At 38.6% G+C, this 23,794-nt stretch overlaps 2 protein-coding genes across 3 annotated transcripts in view; one reads left to right on the forward strand and one right to left on the reverse strand.

Annotated features, from left to right (window-relative positions):
• The window catches only part of NUP37 (nucleoporin 37), a 41,263-nt gene extending 40,211 nt beyond the window's left edge, over positions 1-1,052 (reverse strand). The window contains exon 1 of the mRNA XM_029206573.1: positions 987-1,052. The gene's annotated coding sequence lies outside the window, so the exon portion shown is untranslated. The remainder of the gene's footprint in view (positions 1-986) is intronic.
• A 75-nt stretch (positions 1,053-1,127) lies between these two features.
• The window catches only part of PARPBP (PARP1 binding protein), a 79,936-nt gene continuing 57,269 nt past the window's right edge, over positions 1,128-23,794 (forward strand). The window contains exons 1-4 of one of the 2 annotated variants that reach the window (XM_029205600.1): positions 1,128-1,195; positions 4,647-4,802; positions 15,396-15,629; positions 21,079-21,186. In XM_029205600.1, coding sequence (XP_029061433.1) covers positions 4,650-4,802; positions 15,396-15,629; positions 21,079-21,186 — 495 coding nt within the window. In that variant the 5' untranslated portion in view covers positions 1,128-1,195; positions 4,647-4,649. Of the gene's footprint in view, positions 1,196-4,646; positions 4,803-15,395; positions 15,630-21,078; positions 21,187-23,794 lie in introns of those variants that run through there. The other variant, XM_029205601.1, reaches the window with a different exon arrangement.

Here is a 23,794-nt window from a genome sequence, read left to right on the forward strand (position 1 = left end):
TCATGGAGCACTATTTGCAGGTGCCACGTTAAGTATTTTACTGACATTATCATGTCTAATACTTGCACAAGCCTAAGAGGGAGGTGCTCTGATCCCCATTTTACAGATGAAGAAATCGAGACTTTAGATGGTTAACTAGCTTTCCAAGCTCATAAGAGGAGCCAGAATTTGAGACCTTCCTAAGTGTTGGACACCAGTACCAGAGAAGAAAAACAGACTCCTGCCTTGAAGGAGCTCACAATCCAGGGTTATTTGTGATTCAGTGTGAAAAGTGCTTTACTATAAGCAGATACAAAATATACGATCTGGAAGAAGGAGTGCCAACATGGGATACAAAAATAATATTCATAAAGCCAGGCACAAAACTTCATGGGCTGGTGGGCATTCTGGAAGTAGCATTCCCAGATGAGACTTATGGATTCTAAAGGGGTCAGTTTTTTTTTTTGTTGTTGTTGTTTTGTTTTTTTTAATTGGACGGTAGTTGTCCTGAAAACATCTGGGCTCCATAACAAACACATCAAACACCTGATTGGTATTTACTGAGAATCATATGAGATGAGCTGCACCTTGGGGAATCTGTAAACTAGTAACCTCAAGGGGACTGAAAATTGTTAAGGGTGACCAACAGGTAAGATATCAGTGTGGGAAGTGCAAAAGATTCCAGATCCGGAAACTCGGTCCCTAATTGCTCATTAAAGTAGTGCCCAGTCTAATTACAGTCTCAGGGTCTCACTGTATAAGGTGGGCTGGACTTGCCCTTCTAAAACTCCTAAGACAGAGGAGGGAGGGAACAAGAGAAGTCCCGGCAGAGCCCCGACGCCTGGCAAGTCCCGCGAGACCCCGCTACCACCTCCCGGAGCCCGAGGTCGGAGGGAAGGGCGGGGGGAACGGCCCGGGGAGAGGAGGAACTTCCAGAGATAGAGTAGAGGCGTGGGGCGGCCGGGAGCACAGACGAGCTGCTCCTTGGGCTCACGCGCGATACGCACCTGAGGGCGCCTGGAAGCAGCTAAAGGGGAGCTAGTCTTCGCCAAGGGCTGCCGCGCGCCGGTTCTGCTTCCGGGTCAGAGGGCGGGAGCTGCGATTGGCTCCCCGACCCTCCCGCGATATTTAAAATGTAAACGCGCGGTCACTCATTGCAGCCGGGTTGGAGCTTTCTTCAGGCGAGTCTGCACCTCCCGGTTCTCCCCCGACCCAGGTGAGTGTCGCCTCCTCCTCGCCCGCCTGTCACACTTTAAGTGGTGATTCAAGCGCGGCTTGTGAGGGGATTTTTCGGTAACAGCAGAGCGCCATGTGACCGTCTACGGTATTATTTGTGCAGTGTCTTTGCACTGGGGCCTGGTTTGGTCTGGGGGTGTTGAACAGAGTTCGTAGGTTCCAGTGATGGAGCTGAAAGGTCCTGAGGGATCATCTGCTGACTGGAAGAATAAGGCTCACAGAGCCCTACTTAGATTCATTAGTTAGGCAGGAAACCAGGGTTCCAATCCTAACACGTACGTAGACTCCAATTCCGCTGCTTTCGCCCTCTCCCTGTTATATCCTCCCAAGGAACTGTTAGGACCTGCATTCTGACCGTGAACAGCAACGACGCCCTTTTTTTTAAATTGAGCATCTACTAAGTGCCCGGCACTAGGTGGATTATTTACTTGCCTCACTAACGTCTCCTAATTTTATGAGGCAGGAGATAATCTTCCCTCTTTTACAGGTGAAGAAATTTAGGCTCATCAGAGCTTTTTGTATAGTTCAGCCTGACATTCAGAATGCTTGCATATTCGTTGTCTCATTGATTTGTGGAAAGTACAAATCAATGAGCCTGAACGCCTCAAAAGTTTACTACTTGAACCTTTCCAAAAGTATGCTGACCCTTCGATGAGATTCACTTTTACATGTGCCAGGCATAGTTGTAAAAGCTTACCTTGTATTTATGTCATTTGCTTTTCACAAAACCCTGTGAGTTAGGAGTATTATTATTTTCATCTTCAGTACAGTACAAGGAAGCTGAGACAGGGAGAGGTGACATAACTTGGAAAAGGTCTCACAGCTTTTAAGTGGTGGAGTCAGAATTCAGAACCATCTAATTCCAGATTAGTCTTCATTATTAGCAATCCGAACTCATAGTATCTTCAAATAATACCAGTAAATAATTTACTACTGAAGATTGATTTTAGGCAAACTAGTCATATCACTGAAGCTTTATTTCTTCACTTTGTTTTTTTTTTCTTTTAAGAGATGAAGGGGATATTTTGAAGAGAATTTTACTATTTACTAGGATATATAGTTTTATAGATATTTTAATTTATAGTCTTCTACCTGTATCTTTAAATTGCATCACTGATTATATTTATAAATTATTATTTTGTAAATGGCACATGCCCATTTTTTTGATCATACAAACCCAAGATACCTGGTAAACACCCTGGATTCTGTTTATGCCACATAAAAAAAGAAGAAAAAGATAACAGAGGAGTAAGTAAATGGGAATGTGTACAGTAAAATACCCCAAATAAGATAATGGCATGTGACTGTGTTGGAGACTGGGGTACTTAAAAGGAAGTAGGGAAAATAAGGATTAGAGGCATGTCTGTACACTCAGAGAAAGGAATTGGCTGCCTCATATAGGCTTGAGTATATAAAACATTGGAACTACATCCAATTATTTTGAAAGGCCTTTGTCTATCAGGAGAAGTTATGTAATATAGTGATTTAAGAGCACAGCTTTTGGATTTGGGCATCTTGGATTTAGGTCTATTTCCCCATTTGCTAGCTGAGTGGCATAGGCTTTCTTCAGATGTAAAATGAGGATAATAATAGACCTTCTTCATAGGACTCCTGTGAAGATTGAATAAAGTAATATTAAGCTTTTTAAAAAAATTTTTTTCACTTTATTTTTGGCTGCATTTGGTCTTCGTTGCTGTGTGTGGGCTTTCTCTAGTTGTGGCGAGCGGGGGCTACTGTTTGTTGCGGTGCGCAGGCTTCTCACTGCAGTGAGAAGCACTGCTTCTTCCCTTGCTGTGGAACACGGGCTCTAGGCACGTGGGCTTCGGCAGCTGCAGCATGCAGGCTCAGCAGTTGTGGTGCACGGGCTTAGTTGCTCCGTGGCACGTGGGATCTTCCTGGACCAGGGCTTGAACCCGTGTCCCCTGCATTGGCAGGTGGATTCTTAACCACTGTGCCACCAGGGAAGCCCGTATTAAGCTTTTGAAAAGTATCTGGCACCAAGAAAGCTTCTAAATATTAGCTATTACTGTATTGGTTATCTATTGCTGTGTAACAAAGCACTCTGAAATTTAGTGGCTTTAAAACAACAACAATTTTAAATGTTTATGATTTTGTGGATCAACAATTTGGGCTGGACTTAGTTATGTGGTTCTGCCAGTCCTGCCGGTCTTGCCTAGGATCACTTATGGTGCTGTATTTCATCTGGCAGGTTGATTGGGTCTAGGTAATCTAAGATAGCCTCACTCACTTGTCTTTCAGTTGGTATTGGTTGTCAGCTGGAGTGCCTTGGCTCTCCTCCATATGGCCTTTCCAGCAGGCTAACTGGCACTTCTTCATATGTCATTCTGAGAGTAGCAAGAGAGTAAGAGCTAAAACTGCAAGGCCTGTGTCAGGAGGTCCCCAAGGTCACCTCAGGTTGAATAATTTACTAAGGACTCAGAGGACTCAGCATACAGTTGTACTCATGCTATAATATATTACAACAAAAAGATGCCAAGCAAAATCAGCAAAGGGACAAGGTATTGATACATGGGGTGAAGTCCAGGGGAGATCAGGCACAAGCCTCCAAAAGTCTTCTCTTAGTGGAGTCACACAGGATATACTTAATTCTACCAGCAACAAGTTACGACAACACATGAAATGTTATCTCTCAGGGAAGCTCTTTAGAAATTCAGTGCCCAGGGAATCTACTGAGGTCTGAACATGTAGGTATCCTCTATGTTCCCAAATTCCAGACTCAAAAGAAAAGCATAAGCTATATTATTTATACAAATAGTTGAGGCACAGTGAACCATTCTTACAGGAAATCCTCCTGAAATCTAAGTTCCCAGATGCCAACCCTGTAAGCAAGCTTTTCAAAGGGTAGTAGTCAGGCCTGCTATATTAACTCTTTTCAGCATGGGCCTTTTGGAACTAGATCTAGGCTCGGAACGCCCATGATGTCATTCTTGCCACATTTTATTGGTCAAATCAAGTCACAAGGCTGACCCAGATTCAAAGGGGTGGAAAATAGACCATCCCTTTTGGGACAGTATAGGGATAGGAGGAAATTGTTTCTTTTGCGTTTTACCGTAGATGTTACCATCTATCTCAAAATAAGTATTTTAAAAAATACAGCTTTAATTAGCTACGTTTGTGTCTATAATTATGTTTGCAGAATTTGCATTTATCTGTTTTGTATGAATTTTCAGATTGAAGGTTGGATTTTGTTATTTTCAAAGATTTGGCTTAAGAAAACTAGAGGAGAGGAAAATATGATTGGGCAGAAATTGTATTATTCTGTTTTCCTAAATTTAATTAAAAGCAATCTTATAAATATGAAAAGACCTCTTGTTCACTATTTTTCTGTAACTCTGCTTCCTTATACACGTTAAATATCAATTTCCAATTAAAATAAGGCTTTTTAACATTGCCTTCTGTCTTACTTTAAGAGGATGGCTGTGCTTAATCAGAAGTCTGTCTTGGATATGATTAAAGAGTTCAGAAGGAATTGGCACACTTTTTGTAACTCTGAGAGAACTACTGTATGTGGTGCAGACTCCATGCTCTTGGCATTGCAGCTTTCCATGGCAGAGAACAACAAACAGGTTAGTAGACTGTATTTAGGTTAACTTTTTTTTAAAGTGAATTTTGTTTCCTGCACATTTGAATAAACTTAATTACATTAATTTCTTTGCAGTATATGCTCTCCTATGATAATATCAATATACTGTATTCACAAATGCCTCTGCATATATTTGTCAAAATGTTACAATTGGATTTGAAATGATTTGTTTCAAAATTAAGGCTTTTATATGTATAATTTGACATGGGACATGCACATTTGATATTTAATTTAAAATCTTAAGGTAAACATACAACTATTATGATTATGGTTAAAAATTATTTTTATTTGATAAAACTTCTTCTCTGAAAAGTTCTAGAAAGCACACATAAATAATGTTTATTTAATGCAAGTATTTTATGACTAATTTCAGGCTCTGTAGTATAGATTAATTATTCCTAAGCCAGGCTGTGAAGCAGAATCATTTGGGAGGACTTTTAAAAAATACTGGCTTCTGGAGCGTCCCTGGTGGCGCAGTGGTCGAGAGTCCGCCTGCCGATGCAGGGGACACGGGTTCGTGCCCCGGTCCGGGAAGATCCCACATGCCGCGGAGCAGCTGGGTCCGTGAGCCATGGCCGCTGAGCCTGCGCGTCCAGAGCCTGTGTTCCGCAGCGGGAGAGGCCACAACAGTGAGAGGCCCGTGTACCGCAAAAAAAAAAAAAAAAAAAAAAATACTGGCTTCTGTACCCCAGTCTTGGACACTGATTTTCCTAATCTGCACTGGGACCCTGGAAATTGTCTTTTTTTTAACCTTTTAATCTTTTTTTAATCTGAAATGATTCTTACACAGCCGGCTTGGGCCAAACCAGTGTTTGGAATAAGCTCTACCTAAGGGGCTAGAGGCATTCAGATGAGAGAAGGATGAATGTAGGCTGGAGTGGTAAGGAAAGCCTTCTTGGATTTTATATAATATACTTAAAGGAGAGAAGTCTTTGGATGGGAAGAATTTAAAGAAGCGATGAAGGAAGGGAAAAGTCAGTTCAGTGGAAGCATCCGGGGGATTAAAATCGTGATGGTTTGAAAATGGTAAGGAGACTGTCTTGACTAGAGAAGAAGATTTTTGAAGGGTGGAATGGTTTCAATGGGTCTGTTGGGCAAGATAGTGAAATGGCATTCTGATGAATTTTTTTTTTTGGCTGTGCCATGCCGCATGTGGCATCTTAGTTCCCCAACTAGGGATCGAAGCCGTGCCCCCTGCATTGGAAGCGTGAAGTCTTAACTACTGGACTGCCAGGGAAGTCCCTGATGAATTATTTTAATCCTATAAGTCACTAGTTCCCAGACTTTTAGATTTCATTTACCAATAAAATTTCCCCCCCCAAATTGGATATTGACAGATTTGAACATTTCTCATGTTAGCACGTAAAGCCATTGAGAAAAAATAGTGACTAGAACCATCATTTTGAAAAAGGAAGAATAATTTAACACCTGAAAATTAGGAATTCTATAATCTTAAAACAAGAGGTAGTTTTTCCTAAGTGTGGATAGTTTGCTGTTTTGCATATTTAAAACAATGTATATTAAGATAAATTTTGAACATAGAAAAATTTTGAGAAAATTCTATCTTAGGTAGTCAGTTATTCTTTCCACACATTTATTAAGTTCTTAGAATAACGTTATTCTAAGAATATATATATTCTAGGAATATACCACTGAAAGAAATACCTGCTCTTATGGGATTTATCTTCTAGTGAGGAGAGACAGATAATTCTCTAATAAATAATATATTTAGCATTTTAGGTCATAATAAGTGCTGCAGAGGAAAATAAAATAGAGATGCTACTAAGGAGTGTTTAGAGTTTGGGGTGGGAGAGTTCTTGTGGTTTGGAATAGGGTGGTCAAGGAAGCCCTCATCAAGATGATGCCATCTGAACAAAGATTTGAAGGGGGGGAAGAAGGAAGAGTTGTGGAAATTTTTGTGGCAAGGGACTACCAAGCAAAGGGAATAGCAGATGCAAGGGCCCTGAGGTAGAAAATGCCTCGCATGTTCAAAGCATAGCAAGGAGGCCAGTACAACTGTTTAGCTGTCTATATACATGTTAATTTCTTCCCTTTCTTCCTCCTTGCCCCAGATTTCTTTTTTTTTTTTTTTTCCGGTACGTGGGCCTCTCACTGTTGTGGCCTCTCCCGTTGCGGAGCACAGGCTCTGGACGCGCAGGCTCAGCGGCCATGGCTCACGGGCCCAGCCGCTCCGTGGCACGTGGGATCTTCCTGGACTGGGGCACGAACCTGTGTCCCCTGCATTGGCAGGCGGACTCTCAACCACTGCACCACCAGGGAAGCCCCCCTAAACACTCTTGGTGTTGTACATTCTGTGGGTTTTGACAAATGTATAATGATATATGTCCACCATTATAGTATGTATGGAATAGTTTCACTGCCCTAAAAACCCTCTGTGCTCTACTGTTCATCTTTCCCTCTCCTCAGTCCCTGGAAACCACTGATCTTTTTACTATCACCATAGTTCTGCCTTTTTCAGAGTGTCACATAGTTGGAACATAGTATGTAGCCTTTTCAGATTGATTTCTTTCATTTAGTAATATGCATTTAAGGTTCCTCTGTGTCTTTTCACGGTGTGATAGCTCATTTCTTTTTAGCAGTGCATGATATTCTGTTATATGGATATATCAATTTATTTATCCATTCACCTTGTTTTACTTTTCTTTCAACCAATAGTCAAAGATTCAACATTTAATAGTTTTTTAGCTTAATGGTGACATAATTATTAGATTTTCTGCTAATGTCCTCTTTATTTCTAAGAGCCCTTTTTTGTTCTCTTTTTATAATGTCATACTGTTCTTGATTCCTGGGTCTAATATTTTCTCCTTTGAGACTATTAATAATATTTTGTTGAGGTTTTCATCTTCTTGCATAATGTGTTTCCTCCAAGTTCCTTGTTTTTGTTAGTTTTATTTGGGAAGGACTTCCTTTCTTCTGATTAGAGACTTCCTTCATGGTGATCCTTGGCCATCCACCTATATTTAAGTGGAGCACTAAAATGTTTCTTGGAAGCTCTTTGTGCAGGGTTAGGGCTTGTCAACCTGATCTTACTGGGCCATTTGGTTGGAGAAGCTTTGATGTTGATATCTTTAGGATATCCCTTTTGGAACAGTTTCCTCGGAAAAGAGTCTTCTTTCCTCCTGCATGAAGGGTGTAAAGTTGAGCTGCCTATGTGATGGGTGCCTGAAAAGTGTGTCAAAATTTAGAATATAAAATGTCATGTGATTCCTATGATTTTCATTTGGGTTCTCTTCCTCAGCTGCATTCTTCAATCCAGAGACTATTTTACCCTGTCCAGGGAATAAACCCCCAATTTTCTGCCAAGGTAGATGACTGGTTTCCCCTATCTCAGCAGAAACTAAGTATTAGGCAAAAATCTAAGTGAATATTACCCAGAGAGGTAAGCACAATGCTGAGACTGCTTCAGAAATCTCTTCACCAGCAAGTATCTCTACCATCACCTTCTGCTGGGCAGATTTTGTTCTAGTGGACACAGTAAGAGTGTTGATCTTCAGGGGCTTTTGGTTGTATATGGAAGGTGGGCAAGGAATGTCTCTGATCCAGTTTCCTGCCTTCTTATGGTCAGCTTTGTCTCCTAAACTTTGTGCTCAGAGTTCATAAAAATCAGGTTCTTAAATGCCAGGGCGTGGTAGACACCAGGGAAGCACAGACCCTGCCATTTGCTTACCCTTCTGTATTGGCACTTTTTCACTGCTTTTGACCTTTTGTAATTTCCCTTCTCTTATGGACAATTCAGTCATGCTTAATAAAAGTTTTCCTATTTTCTCCGTAATTTTAGGTGTTTTATACCAGGAGGTGCTTCTCTGTATATCCAGTTGTACAAATTGCACTGTTAAAGTGTCTATTTTAAAATTATAACAAATGGTATACATTTTTCTGCGTCTTGGTTTTATCATCCAACATTGTTTTCAGGACTTCATCAGGTACTGATAGACAGAAAATTTGATACGATTTATTCATTTTAACAGTCATCCTTTGTGTGACTGATACATTTTATTCGTAGATGGACTTTTGGCTTGTTTGAAGTTGTTTGGTATTACAGTTTTGCACTGAAATGAGATGTCTGTGCACTGAGCAAGATGTAATCTAAGCCCCATACTCAGTGGGTCATATAGTAGGTACATCTTTAATTTGCCTTGATACTTCCATACTGCTCTTCAACTTGGCTGTTAGAATTGACATTTATATCAACAGTGTAGGAGAGTACCATTTTCTTATTTCTTTCCATATTAGGTGTTATCAAACTTCATTAGAAAAGAAAAAAAGTGATATTTCATTTTGATTTTTCTGCTAGCTAAAGCATTTAGCACCTTTTAAAATTCTTATCTGACCATTTAGGTATCCTTTTTTGAACTGTTTATTCATTTCCTATGCTTATTTTACTGTCGACTTATTTTTGTCTCTTTCTCACTCTTTGAAAGAGTTGTACATATATTTTAGATACTCTCTTGTTACACACTTTGTTGATATCTTCCAGTGTGCTCAGTTTACCCACTTTCACTGGATATACTTCCTGTTTCACCAGTATTCATATGCTAGACCTCTCTACTGAGTCTTACTCTGGTATGGTCAAGTACTCACTGGATATTTTACCTTGATTACTGTCTCCACATCAATTTTTAAAAGTAGATCACATTGTTTGCTTCCTCAACTAACCACCTACCTTACCTTCCACACTCAGTCACTGAAGCTAGATACCTAAGGATCATCATAGGGTCCCTTTCCTTTGCTCCTCTTTGTAATTCATTTTCAAGTCTTGCCAATTTTACTGCCTGAGCATTTTTTAAAAAATCTGTCCTTCTTTAGTAATCTGAAGAAATGGTACTAAGGTAAATAATATATTATGAGGATATTGTATAATGGAATGGGCCAGCTGAAGGTTAAACCTTGGTGACCATGCACTAGAAAATAAGGAGAGAGAGAAAGTGAAATTATTAAGAATCATTGACTAGTGATTGAGGACTATTGTTCTGGAATCAAACAGACCATGTTCAAATCACCTCCTTTGTTTGTTTGTTTATGAATAATTAAAAAAATATATCCACAAGCTAAGTGAAATGTACCCTGAAGAAAATTTAGTTCTCATTGTAAAAATTTTGACATATTGAAATATTCAATACAAGTCACTTTTTCTTCAGGATTTGTCTATGTAGCACTCACTCAGTATCTCTTTCTACTTGTTACTTTTCTACTTGTTAATTCACTTAATTCACTGTGAAAATTCAGACTCTGGGTGGGAAAGAAGAGGAAAGATGAATTGCAACTAAATTTTTCCAAGTTCATGTATATATGCATGCACGTGTGCAGTGGATATGGTGGGTCGTGGGTCAGTTTTACTTTAACTCTCCATGTACAGAGTCAGCTCAGGCATCCCCATCTGTGCTCAGACTTCAAGTCACTTGGCAATGTGAAACAACATACACTTGCCTGCAGGTGCATTCATAAGTAGCAGATAGTAATAAAAAGGTGGAGTTGGTTGTATATATCCTTCACCTATATTTTCCACCCTCTACTTTGAGCTCTGTTTAGTTTTTTAATTCTCTGAAGTTTGAGAACATAGGCCCCTAAAGTACTAGTCCTTACAATAACATTTGATTACAATGAAACCTTTGAATAGCTGGTAGAGTTGTTAGTCTGTTTATTGGTGCGCTTGTTTTCTTAACTGCTTTAGTGGGGAGAAAGAAAATAACTTTTGAGTTTTAGGGTCTTGGAATATTTTCTTAGCTGGGGGGATATTTTAGTTTAAATAATATAACACCTCTCTAGCAATTTTAATACCGCTAAAGATTTAAGCTATTATAGATTCACTGAGGATTATTAATTTCGTTATATGGCAAATATGTATAACTTCATTACTACATTGCAAATAAAATTTTAGCCTTTCTTTTCTTCGGAATTGGCTTCATACTTTTAATTTGTCTGGCCATTATGTTATTGAGGCTGTTATTCACCTTAAGTAGCCTTAAGAACATTACAAATGGTCCTTTGGATGAAACAAAGCTATTAATTTTATAGCTTCATAGGAAGCAATCACAGCACCTGGGGTTGACTGTTAGATTTGAAAATGATCCAACAGTGACATAACAAATAAGAAGAAACTGTTTTTAAAATTGTATTACATTTATCTACTACCCTTCCCCCAACAAACAAATAATTATTTTACTTTGAATAAGAAAAGAGAAAGGAAACTGACAGTTTTTATTACCTAACATTTATCAGGTGTTATTTAATCTGTACAGTCTTACTTTATAACCAAGGAAGCTGACTCAGAGGGATTTCAGTATCTTACTCAAGGTCACACAGCCAATTAATGCTCTTAAGTAAATCTGTTATCTTTTCTCTTTCCATAACAAGAATTCCAGTTAGTTAAAAATGTAAAGTTTATTTAAAATTTTGAATAATTATAAAAGTAACTTTGGTAAAATGTAAAAAGTACAAGCGCTCTGATAAAACGTAACTCTCCATTTTTCTCATTTTATTCTTGTGAAATACAATCCTTCTTATGTCCATCAGAGAACTAAAGCATTGAACATTTTGAACTTCCTTTAGATATTGGCCAGCTGGCATGTTTTCCTAGCAAAACATTTTCTGATTTGACCACAGACCCTCTCAATCAGTTGTTACTGGTTTGAATAACATTATGCTGTCATGGTGGGCACCTGATCATGAAAACTGATATTTGGAGTGCATTTTTATTTGTATTTAAAATGTTTTTATAATCCCAGTATAAACACTGTTAATCTAGTCAAAACCTTTTCTCACAAGATCAAGAGCTTGTATAGGCCGCTGGGACTGGGTCTTCCCGGGCTCTGCAGCTGGCGTCGACTTCTCCGCGCTTTTTGGTGGCCTCGCACGCCAGCGCCCTCCGGCTCCCGCCCGGCCCTCTCCCAGTCAGCCCGGCGGCAGGGCCATGGTGTGGCGGCGGCGGCGGCCCGAGGCCCGCGGCAGGGCCCGCGGCGCGCTGGCGCTGCTAGCGCTGGCCCTGTGCGCGCCCGGGACCCGGGGACCGGGGACCGGGGACCGGGGCCCGGGGCCCGGGGCCGGGCACTCCAGTGATACTCGGCCATGGTGAGCACCGAGTACGTGGACCCGTAGGCCAACCAGAGCGTGTGGAGCGCCTCGGAGAGCGGCCGCTTCGGCGAGAGCTCGCCCAAGGAGGGCGCGCGGGGCTTGGTGGGCGTCCCGCACACCGAGGACCGTGACCCCGAGGGTTGCGCGTCCTGCACGCGCTTCCTCGTGCCCCGCGGCCGCGGGGGCGGCACCTTCAAGGACAAGGTGTTGGCGGCAGCGTGGTGGAACGCCTCGGCCGTGGTCCCATACAACGAGGAGCGCCACGGGAACCTCACCGCGCCCTTGTCCCACGCGGGAACCGGAAATATAGTAGTCATTATTGTTAGCGACCCCAAAGGAAGAGAAATTGTGGATCTGGTGCAGAAAGACATTCCGGTCACAATGACCGTAGGGCTCAGCACACGGCACGTACAGGAGTTCATCAGCGGTCAGTCAGTGGTGTTTGTGGCCATCGCCTTCATCACCATGATGATTATCTCATTAGCCTGGCTAATATTTTACTATATACAGCGCTTCCTATACACTGGCTCACAGTTTGGAAGTCAGAGCCATAGAAAAGAAACAAAGAAACTTATTGGGCAGCTTCCTCTTCATACTGTAAAGCATGGAGAAAAGGGAATTGATGTTGATGCTGAAAGTTGTGCAGTGTGTATTGAAAATTTTAAAGGAAACGATGTTATCAGAATCCTGCCATGCAAGCATATTTTTTATAGAATATGCATTGACCCATGGCTTTTGGATCACCGAATGTGTCCAATGTGTAAACTTGATGTCATCAAAGCCCTGGGATATTGGGGAGAGCTTGAGGACATGCAGGAGACGCCCGCCCCAGAATCTCCCCCAGGGGCGTTTCGACTGCAGATCTGAGTCTTACTTTACCAGATGGTGACAGAAGTGACGCGGGCAGCTAAGCACTGCCCACCACCAGCGACTCCGTGCTGCCTTGCGAGGCCAGTTTTAAAGAGGATGATGGTGAAAACACGGCCTTGCTAGAGACAAGCAGGAGTGACCCTCAGTGTGAAGGACCTTTCTCCTGGTGTATAACCTGCCGGCAGTTTCACGGACAGAGCTTGGGCTTGAATTAAAGGACATTTTATTTTTTTTACTTTAGCACATAGTTTGTATATGTGAAAATAATGTACATTCTTTTACCTTTCAGGTTCTGATTTGATATACAAAGGGCTAAGATACTTTATTCTTAAAAATAATTTTTGATTAGTCTTCATATATTTATCTACTAAAATGTATCATAAGATTAATTCTAATCAAGGATGGTTCTAGACTAAGCACATTGAATTCAGACTAGTTCAAATGGAGTTGTGTGATTATATTCAGTAATTGATCACATGAGTTTCCCTGGAGGAAAGACTTTTTTAGAACATTAAACTTGTAAATGTGATGAGAGAAATCTATCGCTTCCTTACACCTCTGTACTATAGAGAGATTTCCAAACCTTAGAGCACTTTCATTGTTGTTTTTTATTTGGAGTTATGGGAAAAGCACTGGTTGACTTTAGGATTTGCATTTCTCCCTTTCATTACCTAATTTCTTCTAACAACCTTGATGGGGAGGGAAGTTTTGTCCATTTTTTTCTGTACAAATAAAAAAAGCTACGATTCCGTATTGGGCACGAGCATGAAGTTCTTCATTGCTTGTTAAAGAAATGGAGTAGACAGACTCTGATGTACTCCGATATGGTGTTTCTGGGGGTAAATGATGAATATCCTGATTCCAACTGCAGTTTAATCTTTACAGTTATAAAAGGTGGTAGATGGGGACTTTTCATTGCTGTTGTAACACAATAAACAACCAGTTTTCTTGAAAAAAATAAAAAAGCTTGTATAGTTTTACTTTAACTAGTTATAGTCATTAGGATGAGATTTGTACATTTATATTAGGCAAAATCTTAATTTATTTTTAACATGAAGTATGTTATACCAAAATAGTTTTTAGGAATTTTTGAGATAAAACAATTTAGTTTTGAAACTCTAAATAACTGGATATATTTAACTTAAATACCACTTGGAAATTTTATGGTATGTAACCTTTGTGGGATTGGGAAGTAAAGTACACAATTTTGATGCAATGCTGAGATATTACAAATCTGTCTTACATTTGGGTTATGGGTCCAGTGTTTGAGAGTTACTCATTCTTTTGGTTGTTCATTGAACTAATTTCATGAAATATAATTAATTTTCGTAATTTTTATATAGCAGGTCTCTACTCCAAGGACAATAAAGATAATTTCCTTAGTTGCCTCCATATGGTTGAGTAAAGAGTTAATTATTTTAAGGCAGTTTGAGCACCTTGTCTTAAATTTGGATAGTAGTTAGAAAATATCTTTATAAAAGATATAGAGATTTGAAAGAGTCAGATATGTAGAAAATAATATATTATTTGGCTGTGTTTGATTTCTTTCTATTATTCTTCATTGGCTAAAGATGATGTTACAATTTAGTTCCAATGACTAGTACTATTTAAATACGCACCCATTATTTTAAATGCTATTAATGGGAAGATATTGCTGTTAGCAGAAACTACTAACATATTAACTATGGAAGAGGGCAACAAAATCTGTATCTCAAAACCACGTATGGATACTTAAAATTATTTGTTACTCATGCTGCAGAAAGGAGTAGTTAGAATTTTTTTACTGAATTAGGTCTATCATGTTTTGGAGGGCACCATTATTAATATCTGAGATATTAAGTGGGATGGAATGCAATCAATTAAAAATCTTCAACATGTCCACTGAGATAATTTATCATGTAGATACTGAAGAAGAGGAAAAAACGAACAATTTTGTCTGATTAGTAACATCTGACAACTTATAGAAAGAAACCTGACTATGGGCTTCTCAGCACTTGTTTGTTATAGTTTAGTGCGATGATGAGCAGGGAAGATTCAAAATTCTTTTCTGACCCAAAATTTTAGCACCGATATTTTGCTTCTGAAATAGTAATGAAATAAAACATAATTTTTAAAAATTTAATTTTTATGTTCATGCATTAAGACTAACACTTGGAATAATGTGATATGTAGGAATTCAGTATGACATGACAGTTTTAAATAAGAGATTAAAAATACATTAGCAAAAAGAACTAAAAGGAACTAAGTATTAACAGAGTCAAATGTTTCCCCAGTCAATAGCACTTAAGTTCAGTTCACTGCTCACCCATCTCCCCACTTAGGGTAGAAGAAATTTAGTGAAGTTCAGGAAATAAGATGACTATATTTGCTAAATTTGTCATGTGCAAACTTATTATAGTTGTTCATATTTTTAAAAATCATCAAAATCTTTTTCTTTTATATCTGGTTTTAAAATTATGCCATAGCTCAACTTTGATGTTCTTTTAAAATCCACAGGAATTCAATGTAGACTTTTCTATGACAAAATTCAGTTTGTACTTTCTATCTTAATTGTAAGTTAATGAATATCTAGCATCCAACTTTATCATTTTATTTTTGGCATTATCTCTTTCAGTACAGTGGAGAATTTACAGTCTCTCTCAGCGATGTCTTATTGACCTGGAAATACTTACTACATGAGAAATTGAACTTACCAGTTGAAAATATGAAAGTGATTGACCATTACGAGAACATTAGGAAGATTTATGATGATTTCTTAAAGAATAGTAACATGTTAGATATGATCGATGTTTATAAAAAATGTAATGTTTTGACTTCTAATTATGAAAATTATGCCAACATATCTCCTGTAAGTATTTTTAAAATAATTTTATCTTAATCAAATTAAAATTTGGCTAGATTTATTTTTACTTTAAATGATGGATCAGCATTTATAATAACTTGATAATGCTTTTGCTCTTTGGATCATGTTAAGAATGGAAAATTTAGCTACTTGAAAGCTAGTCATTACTGGAGAGAAATATTTTGGTGGTAAATTTTGTTGAATTTGTGTTATTATTTGGTTGAAATATAAGGACAGCTACTTATTAGATCAAAACATTTTTAATAAATCAGTATCAAGTACGTGATTTCTTTTTGAATTATGTCAGGGATTGATTTTGTATTTTATTTTCTTGGTTTAATGTGCATCTGTTCATTTGGCATATATTGTATAAATGATTGCTATAACTCTTTCTATGGTTAGTAATAGTTTTTACTAAGATAGAGTATCATTTCATGAGGATGGTATGATGCAATATACATGAGGTAATACACTATTCCTTTTTTTTTGCAGACACATTCATTGCCTTCTTTTTTTATAGAGTATAAATTTTAAAGTTAATGGAGTAGCATCCCTTGCAGTTTGGTTTTGTCTACATTATAGTTGATAAACTGTTTTAGAATATATTTGAGTATATCTAGTTTGTTTTAAAGTATTGAAAATATATTTCTTTATCTTAACATATACCAAGTGCCACTAAAGTAGTAATTAAACAGTGGTAATAAAAGAATAATTGCAGCCATAACTAGAAGAAAATGTTTACTGGATTTTCTCAGATATTAAAATAGTTTATAAATATTACTATCTGATACTTGGGAATAATGTTTTGTCTGCTTAGAATAGAAACCGCAATAACAGTTGTTTAAGACAATGGAAGTTTGTTTCATTCTTTTATAAAAGATGTCAAAAGGTTAGCGTCTAGGACTGATATGATAGTTTCATGGTTATCAGATAGTACCTAGGATTTTACTGTCAGTCTGCTCTCCTATCTTAGTTCTTGACTTCTACCCTCAAGATCATTTGTGGTCCAAGATAGTTGTTGGAGCTCCAGACATTGTATCAGCATTTCATGCAGCAGGAAATAGTAAGGGAGCACCGCACTCTCTTTTCCTTTGAAAGAGATGTAGCTCTTTTGCTTCCATCTCATTAACCAAAGCTTAGTCATATGGCCAGACCAACATGCTAGCAAGGATGGAGAATATAGTCTTTATTCTGGGTAGTAATATGCCAGAAGATAAAAGAAAGCTCTGATACTAAGGAAGAAGGGGAGAATGGATACTGGCAGGCGGTTTGTTGTCTTTGCCTCATGGGGCTATCATGGAAACCTTTGCCTTTTTGTAACTTTCTCAAAATACATGCACACACGTGTACATGCATACCCACACATACTCATCCACACCATGATGAGGATACTTGTGAGTGAAGACAGTTTTTTTATTCCTCTCTAGTTATGTTTTATTTGCTTACCTGTAGAGATGATTTTTAACTACTTTTCACAAAGTTAATTTAGAGAAGTTCATCAAACACAAGTATTAGATTGTAGGAACAACAAACATGAGTTTCTGATAAGCCAGTGAGAGTATAATCTGCCTGAGGTCTTTGTTTTCATTTTATCCTTTGTCTATAAGTCCTCTAATAAGTTTCTTCATTTAAGTGAATCAGCTTATAGTGTGAGATATATAAGGTTTTACATTTGAGGAAGTTCTGTCTCCAAATATCAATGTGTCTCCTTTGAAGAACATCAGGAATGAAGTGGGAACTGCTGAGATGGTAATATATGAAGCAGAAAATTTTCTGCATTTAAATCTTAGAAGGCTAACAACTTGATCTCTGGTACTTATGTTACTCAAAGGAAATTTGCAGCGAGGAAAAAGTGAGCAGGAAAGTATCCCTAGATCGACATTTCAAAAGTATGCTAAATGTAACCCTAATTTATGCTAAAAGTATCTTTAAAGATACATATCAGAAAGTTCTAAATATTTCTGAGCTTCAGGGTCCTGAAATATCATGATCCTAATAAGCTTTTTTGTTTTTGATTTATTGTAGCCTAAATAAGGCAAGAATTAAGAGGAATTAAGATAAAGGTAAGACAGGGAAGTTCTGGGAACATAATTTGAATGATAGCCCTTTCCCCTTTGTTTCCTACTTTTATAATTCCTCTCCCAAGGAACATGGATGCAGGGCCCATGGGCATCTGGGAGCATAGAAGTCCTTGGATGCTAACTGGACTCTAAGTAGGGAGAATTGTTACAGAGATTGCTCTCATGAACTGAGTAATTATCTGGAGGACAAAATCAGAGACCTGGGCTGAGGAGCAGAAGTGGTAGGTCCTGAGAAGAGCTAAGCAGCCCTCAAACCTGAGGAAGGTCAATAAATGCCTTCTATGAGTGTGCCAGGGTTCTTTTACTCTCAAGAAGCAGCAAAGTAGCTGAGTGGATGGTCTTACTGTTGGTGAGGCTTGAGAGACCACAAGAAGACTGTTTTTCAGCCTAAGCAGGTGACTGGCAGCTTGCTTATTTCTCCACTGCTGCTCAGTAAGGAGTAGAGACCATTTCAGCTTCCATTACTCATAGAACTGTCATCACTTAATGGACCTCAACAGTCAGCTGGGCCCCAAAAAGCCAGTGAGGAGAAGCCACGGTCACCTAAGGGGTCTCAGTGGCCAGAAAGATGAATCAGCTAAGAACACACATGCCTAACAAAATAGAGCTGCTCGAAGGGAATAATAGCAAATTGAATCCAGCGAAATAATAAGTACTCAAGGAACTTCAAGTATATACCTAAACATAAGACTTTCTAGACATTAAAAAAAAAGAAAAGTTTTCCCAATGTAACAGATGAATTCAGACTCAAATTAGTATCCTGAAAGTCAAGTACAATAAGTAAAGCACAGAGTAAAACACATAAAGAAACAAAGAGGGAAAGTTAAGAAACTTGGAGGTTAGATCTAGAGGATTAAGAAACTTAGAGGTTAGATCTAGAGGATGTAACATATAAATGTTAGGAGTTCTAGAAGGAGAAAAAAGAACAGATGCAAAAGAGGCCATGATAAAATAAATCATATATTTGTTACAACTACATTTGTTATAATAAATATTTTCCTGAGTCTCCTAAGGAATGTTTATGAAGTTCCAGGCTGAATTGATGAGAAATGACACATACCTAGACATATCCTGGTAAAATTCCTGAACTCTTAATTTCCTGGCAGAAAGAACAAGTTATTTAAAAAGAACAAAAAATTAAATAGCATGTCCTGAAAGTGACCTAAGAATTCCATCCTCAACCAAGATATCATTTATCAGCCAAGTTAAGGAAGGATTTGTGAGGATATGCAAAAATTTAAAGAATGTCATCATCATACCTCGTGTGAAGCATTTACCTTTCCAAAGACTAATAATTAAACAGATGAACTGGAGCAGCGGTCTATCTAGGGAAAGATGGTAGTGAGCACTAAAACTTGGAGTGTGTATGTGCAGTTAAAATGATAAGGATGGACTGGGAATATGTGAGCTAAAATGGAAGACTTACACTAAGAGAGATTCTGATACTAGTTTAGAATTAAAACTGCTAAACTTCGTAGTTTGTTAGGGGTAAGTAGCAGGCATTATCACTTTTAAAAAAGAATAGAGAAATATGAGTCTGATTTGAGTACAGGGAGAGTAAAGGCAACTATTAATGGAATGGAAAAATACAGTACATCTTCCAAATAAGAGGATAAAAATACAGTGAGTAGCAACCTGTCAAATCAGTAAAGATACAAATCAGTAAAATTAGTAGTGTACCACAGCAAATATATTGTGATTTTTATCTTGCCTAAGAAAGCTTTATGCTATATATATATATTTTTTTTCCTTTTTTTTGTGGTACGCGGGCCTCTCACTCTTGTGGCCTCTCCCGTTGCGGAGCACAGGCTCCGGATGCTCAGGCTTAGCAGCCATGGCTTACCGGCCCAGCCACTCCGCGGCATGTGGGACCTTCCCAGACCGGGGCCTGAACCCGTGTCCCCTGCATCGGCAGGCGGACTCTCAACTACTGCGCCACCAGGGAAGCCCTATGCTATATTATCTAGAGTCCTTGTCTAACTTTGAGGTCTAGGAACTGCTTTACACTAAAAATTATTTAGGACTAGAAGGAGATTTTGTTTATGTGGATTATATCTATTGATATTTTCCATATTAAAAATTAAAGAGAAATGTTTAAAATGTTTATCAGTTATTAAAATATTGATATTGAACCTATTACATTTTAATATGAATAACATTATGTTATGAAGAATAACTTTATTTTCCAAAAATAAAAAAATTGTGAGAATAGTGACATTGTTTTACATTTTTATGAGTATCTTTAATATCATGTGTGATAGAAAATACCTGGATTCACATGTCTGCTTCTATTTGATAAGTTAGTTTGATTGAAGTATATCAAGAAAATTCAGATTCACATTGATACATAGTTGGAATAGGAGGACTTCCCAGATCCCCTGAATGGGTCTTAAGGACCTCAGAAGTACTTGGATCATACTTTGATACCCACTGAACTGATCTAGAATAATGTACTTTGCATGTAATTAAATATGAAAGTGTTTTTTAACTAGAAGGTAATATTCTCCCATTTCTAAAAATAATATTGTGTTTATGGAAAAATAAATCTTTGCTTTCAGCATCTCTTCTGAAAACATAAGAACCACAAGTGTGAGTACTACCATTCAAAATTTGTTAAATAGTAAATTCTTATTTTGGTGATCTTGAATTTTGAGATTGAAAAATTGTATATGTTATAAACAATAAATCCTAGGCTTTCTAGTTTTTTTTTTTTATCACTTGATTAACTCTTTATGAGTACCAGCTTATCATATCAGTAGAATTGTGGCAAATGCTATTTCTTTTCAAGGAGTATATATTGGTGAGTTACTTTAGTTATAATTTTGCAATATCTCACTGGGCTTTGTTAATTCAGTTTGTCCCTTTCCTTCAGGTTTACTTATCAGGAATTGTGTGTGTGTTTGTGTTTGTACATACCTGTATAATCTTCAGTCCCTTAGAATAAATGAAATAATATGGAGATATTGAGTAGTGTGTCAGGCTGAAAGCAAATATGTCTTTATAAATTATTTTTTCGTGGAAGCTCTTATTTTGTTTGAAATATTGTGGCTTAGGAAAATAGATTTACTTATGTATATTCCAAAATGAAGCATTTATTGTGGGCATTAGCTAAGACTTTCTTCCGTACAAATAAAAGGCTCAGATGAAATTTCCAAGGTCATCTTTTAACTATGAACTTGCAAAACTCTTTGAGTACAAGTGCCATTGGAAACAGATTGTTAGGAAATTTAATTGCGTGTATATTATGGACTGCCAACAAAAGTCAGGTAATGTGCTGTACACTGGAACATCAGAGACACTAAGTAGAGCTAGGTGTGAAATATTTTTTACAGTTGGCGTAGCATTTTGTTAGTAACATCTTGTATTTCTTACAGAGTCAACTACGGGATTTTCTGTCTGGCAGACAGTATGCAGTAGATAATGAAACTGATTTTTCTGAACCAATGTCACCAATTAGTAAACATAACCGGGATAATGAAAAGGTATGGCTAAATTGTGAGTAAATAAAAGCAGGATATGATCCTCTTAAAATCACTATGAATTTGTACATTACAGTTACTATTTTTTTTAAATTTTTTAAAAGTTTTAAATTTGCTTAAATAAAAAAAATTTGTGAAGAGTAGTACATTGGAGACTGCCAAGAGCATGGTAATAATCAGTTTATTCATGGTTTTGGGCCATGGTAACAGGCACTGTGCAAAAATAAGTATCACTAAGTATCGGAAAAGTTGGTACAGGTTGCCAGAGTTCTTTGAATTTTTACATTTGGTATACTTCACAGATAGTATTTTATTTTATTTTATTTCATTTAGTAATATGCTTACTTATTTATTTATTTTTGGCTGCGTTGGGTCTTTGTTGCTGTGCGCACTGGCTTTCTCTAGTTGTGGCGAGTGGGGACTTTTCTTGCTTGCGGTGCGTGTGCTTCTCATTGTGGTGGCTTCTCTTGTTGCAGAGCATGGGCTCTTGGCACACAGGCTGCAGGAGTTGTGGCACGCAGGTTCAGTAGTTGTGGGACGCAGGCTCTAGAGCTCAGGCTCAGTAGTTGGGGTGCGTGGGCTTAGATGCTGCGCAGCATGTGGGATCTTCCCAGACCAGGGCTCGAACCCATGTCCCCTGCATTGGCAGGCAGATTCTTAACCTCTGTGCCACCAGGGAGGTCCCACAGTTAGCATTTTAAATGGTTGATTCTTAGGAGAATATGTTATATTCTCCACTCTTCAAAAAATCTGTTTCTACTCTTTGCAGTAGAATAGCTGATGCATCATGAGTTCTGATAACAGGATTTGCTGTCCAAACAAACCACAGAAAAGTAGTACAGGTTTGGTTTAATATAAGTTACCTTCAGCTGAACACTATTCTAGGTACCTAATTACACGTAGTAATTCCTCACTAACGATGGGAGTTGTGTTTATGAAAGTTTCTTAGTAAAATTACCATTGACAAGATGAAAGGTTAAGAGTACTGGAAAGAGCATATCTAAAAATATGTTATGTGAGATTGGTTCAAGATGGCGGAGTAGAAGGACGTGCTCTCACTCCCTCTTGCGAGAACACTGGAATCACAACTAACTGCTGAACAGTCATCGACAGGAAGACACTGGAACTCACCAAAACAGATACCCCACATCCAAAGACAAAGGAGAAGCCACAAGGAGACGGAAGGAGGGGCGCAATCACAATAAAATCAAATCCCATACCTGCTGGGTGCGTGACCCACAAACTGGAGAACACTTATACCACAGAAGTCCACCCACTGGAGTGAAGGTTGTGAGCCCCACGTCAGGCTTCAGAACCTGGGGGTCCGGCAAAGGGAGGAGGAATTCCTAGAGAATCAAACTTTGAAGGCTAGCAGGATTCGATTGCACAACTTCGACAGGACTGGGAGAAACGGAGACTCCGCTCTTGGAGGGCACACACAAAGTAGTGTTTACATCGGGACCCAGGGGAAGAAGCAGTGACCCCACAGAGACTGAACCAGACCTACCTGCTAGTGTTGCGGGGTCGCCTGCAGAGGCGGGGGGTGGCTCTGTCTCATGGTGAGGACAAGGACACTGGCAGCAGAAGTTCTGGGAAGTACTCCTTGGCGTGAGCCCTCCCAGAGTCCGCCATTAGCCTCACCAAAGAGCCCAGGTAGGCTCCAGTGTTGGGTCACCTCAGGCCAAACAACCAACAGGGAGGGGACACAGCCCCACCCATCAGCAGGCAAGTGGATTAAAGTTTTATTGAGCTCTGCCCACCAGAGAAACGCCCAGCTCAACCAACCACCAGTCCCTCCCATCAGGAAACTTGCACAAGCCTCTTAGACAGCCTCATCCACCACAGGGCAACAGCAGAAGCAAGAAGAACTACAATCCTGCAGCCTGTGGAGCAAAAACCACATTCATAGAAAGATAGACAAGATGAAAAGGCAGAGGGCTATGTACCAGATGAAGGAACAAGATAAAACCCCAGAAAAACAACTAAACAAAGTAGAGATAGGCAACCTTCCAGAAAAAGAATTCAGAATAATGATAGTGAAGATTATTCAGGAACTCAGAAAAAGAATGGAGGCAAAGATCGAGAAGATGCAAGAAATGTTTAATAAAGACCTAGAAGAATTGAAGAACAAACAGAGGTGAACAATACAATAATTGAAATGAAAAATACACTAGAAGGAATCAATAGAATAACTGAGGCAAGAACGGATAAGTGACCTGGTAGACAGAATGGTGGAAGTCACTGCTGCAGAAGAGAATAAAGAGAAAAGAATGAAAAGAAATGAAGACAATCTAAGAGACCTCTGGGACACATTAAATGCAACAACATTTGCATTATAGGGGTCCCAGAAGGAGAAGAGAGAGAGAACTGACCCAAGAAAATATTGGAAGAGATTATAGTTGGAAACTCCCCTAACATGGGGAAGGAAATAGCTACCCAAATCCAGGAAGCACAGAGAGTCCCATAGAGGATAAAACCAAGGAGAAACATGCCAAGACACATAGTAATCAAACTGGCAAAAATTAAAGACAAAGAAAAATTATTGAAAGCAGCAAGAGAAAAATGGAAAATAACATACAAGGGAACTACCATAAGGTTAACAGCTGATTTC

This window comes from Monodon monoceros, unplaced genomic scaffold, assembly GCF_005190385.1.
Source record: "Monodon monoceros isolate NGI ecotype Baffin Bay Population unplaced genomic scaffold, NGI_Narwhal_1 Super_Scaffold_6, whole genome shotgun sequence".
In the NCBI taxonomy this organism is placed as follows: domain Eukaryota; kingdom Metazoa; phylum Chordata; class Mammalia; order Artiodactyla; family Monodontidae; genus Monodon; species Monodon monoceros.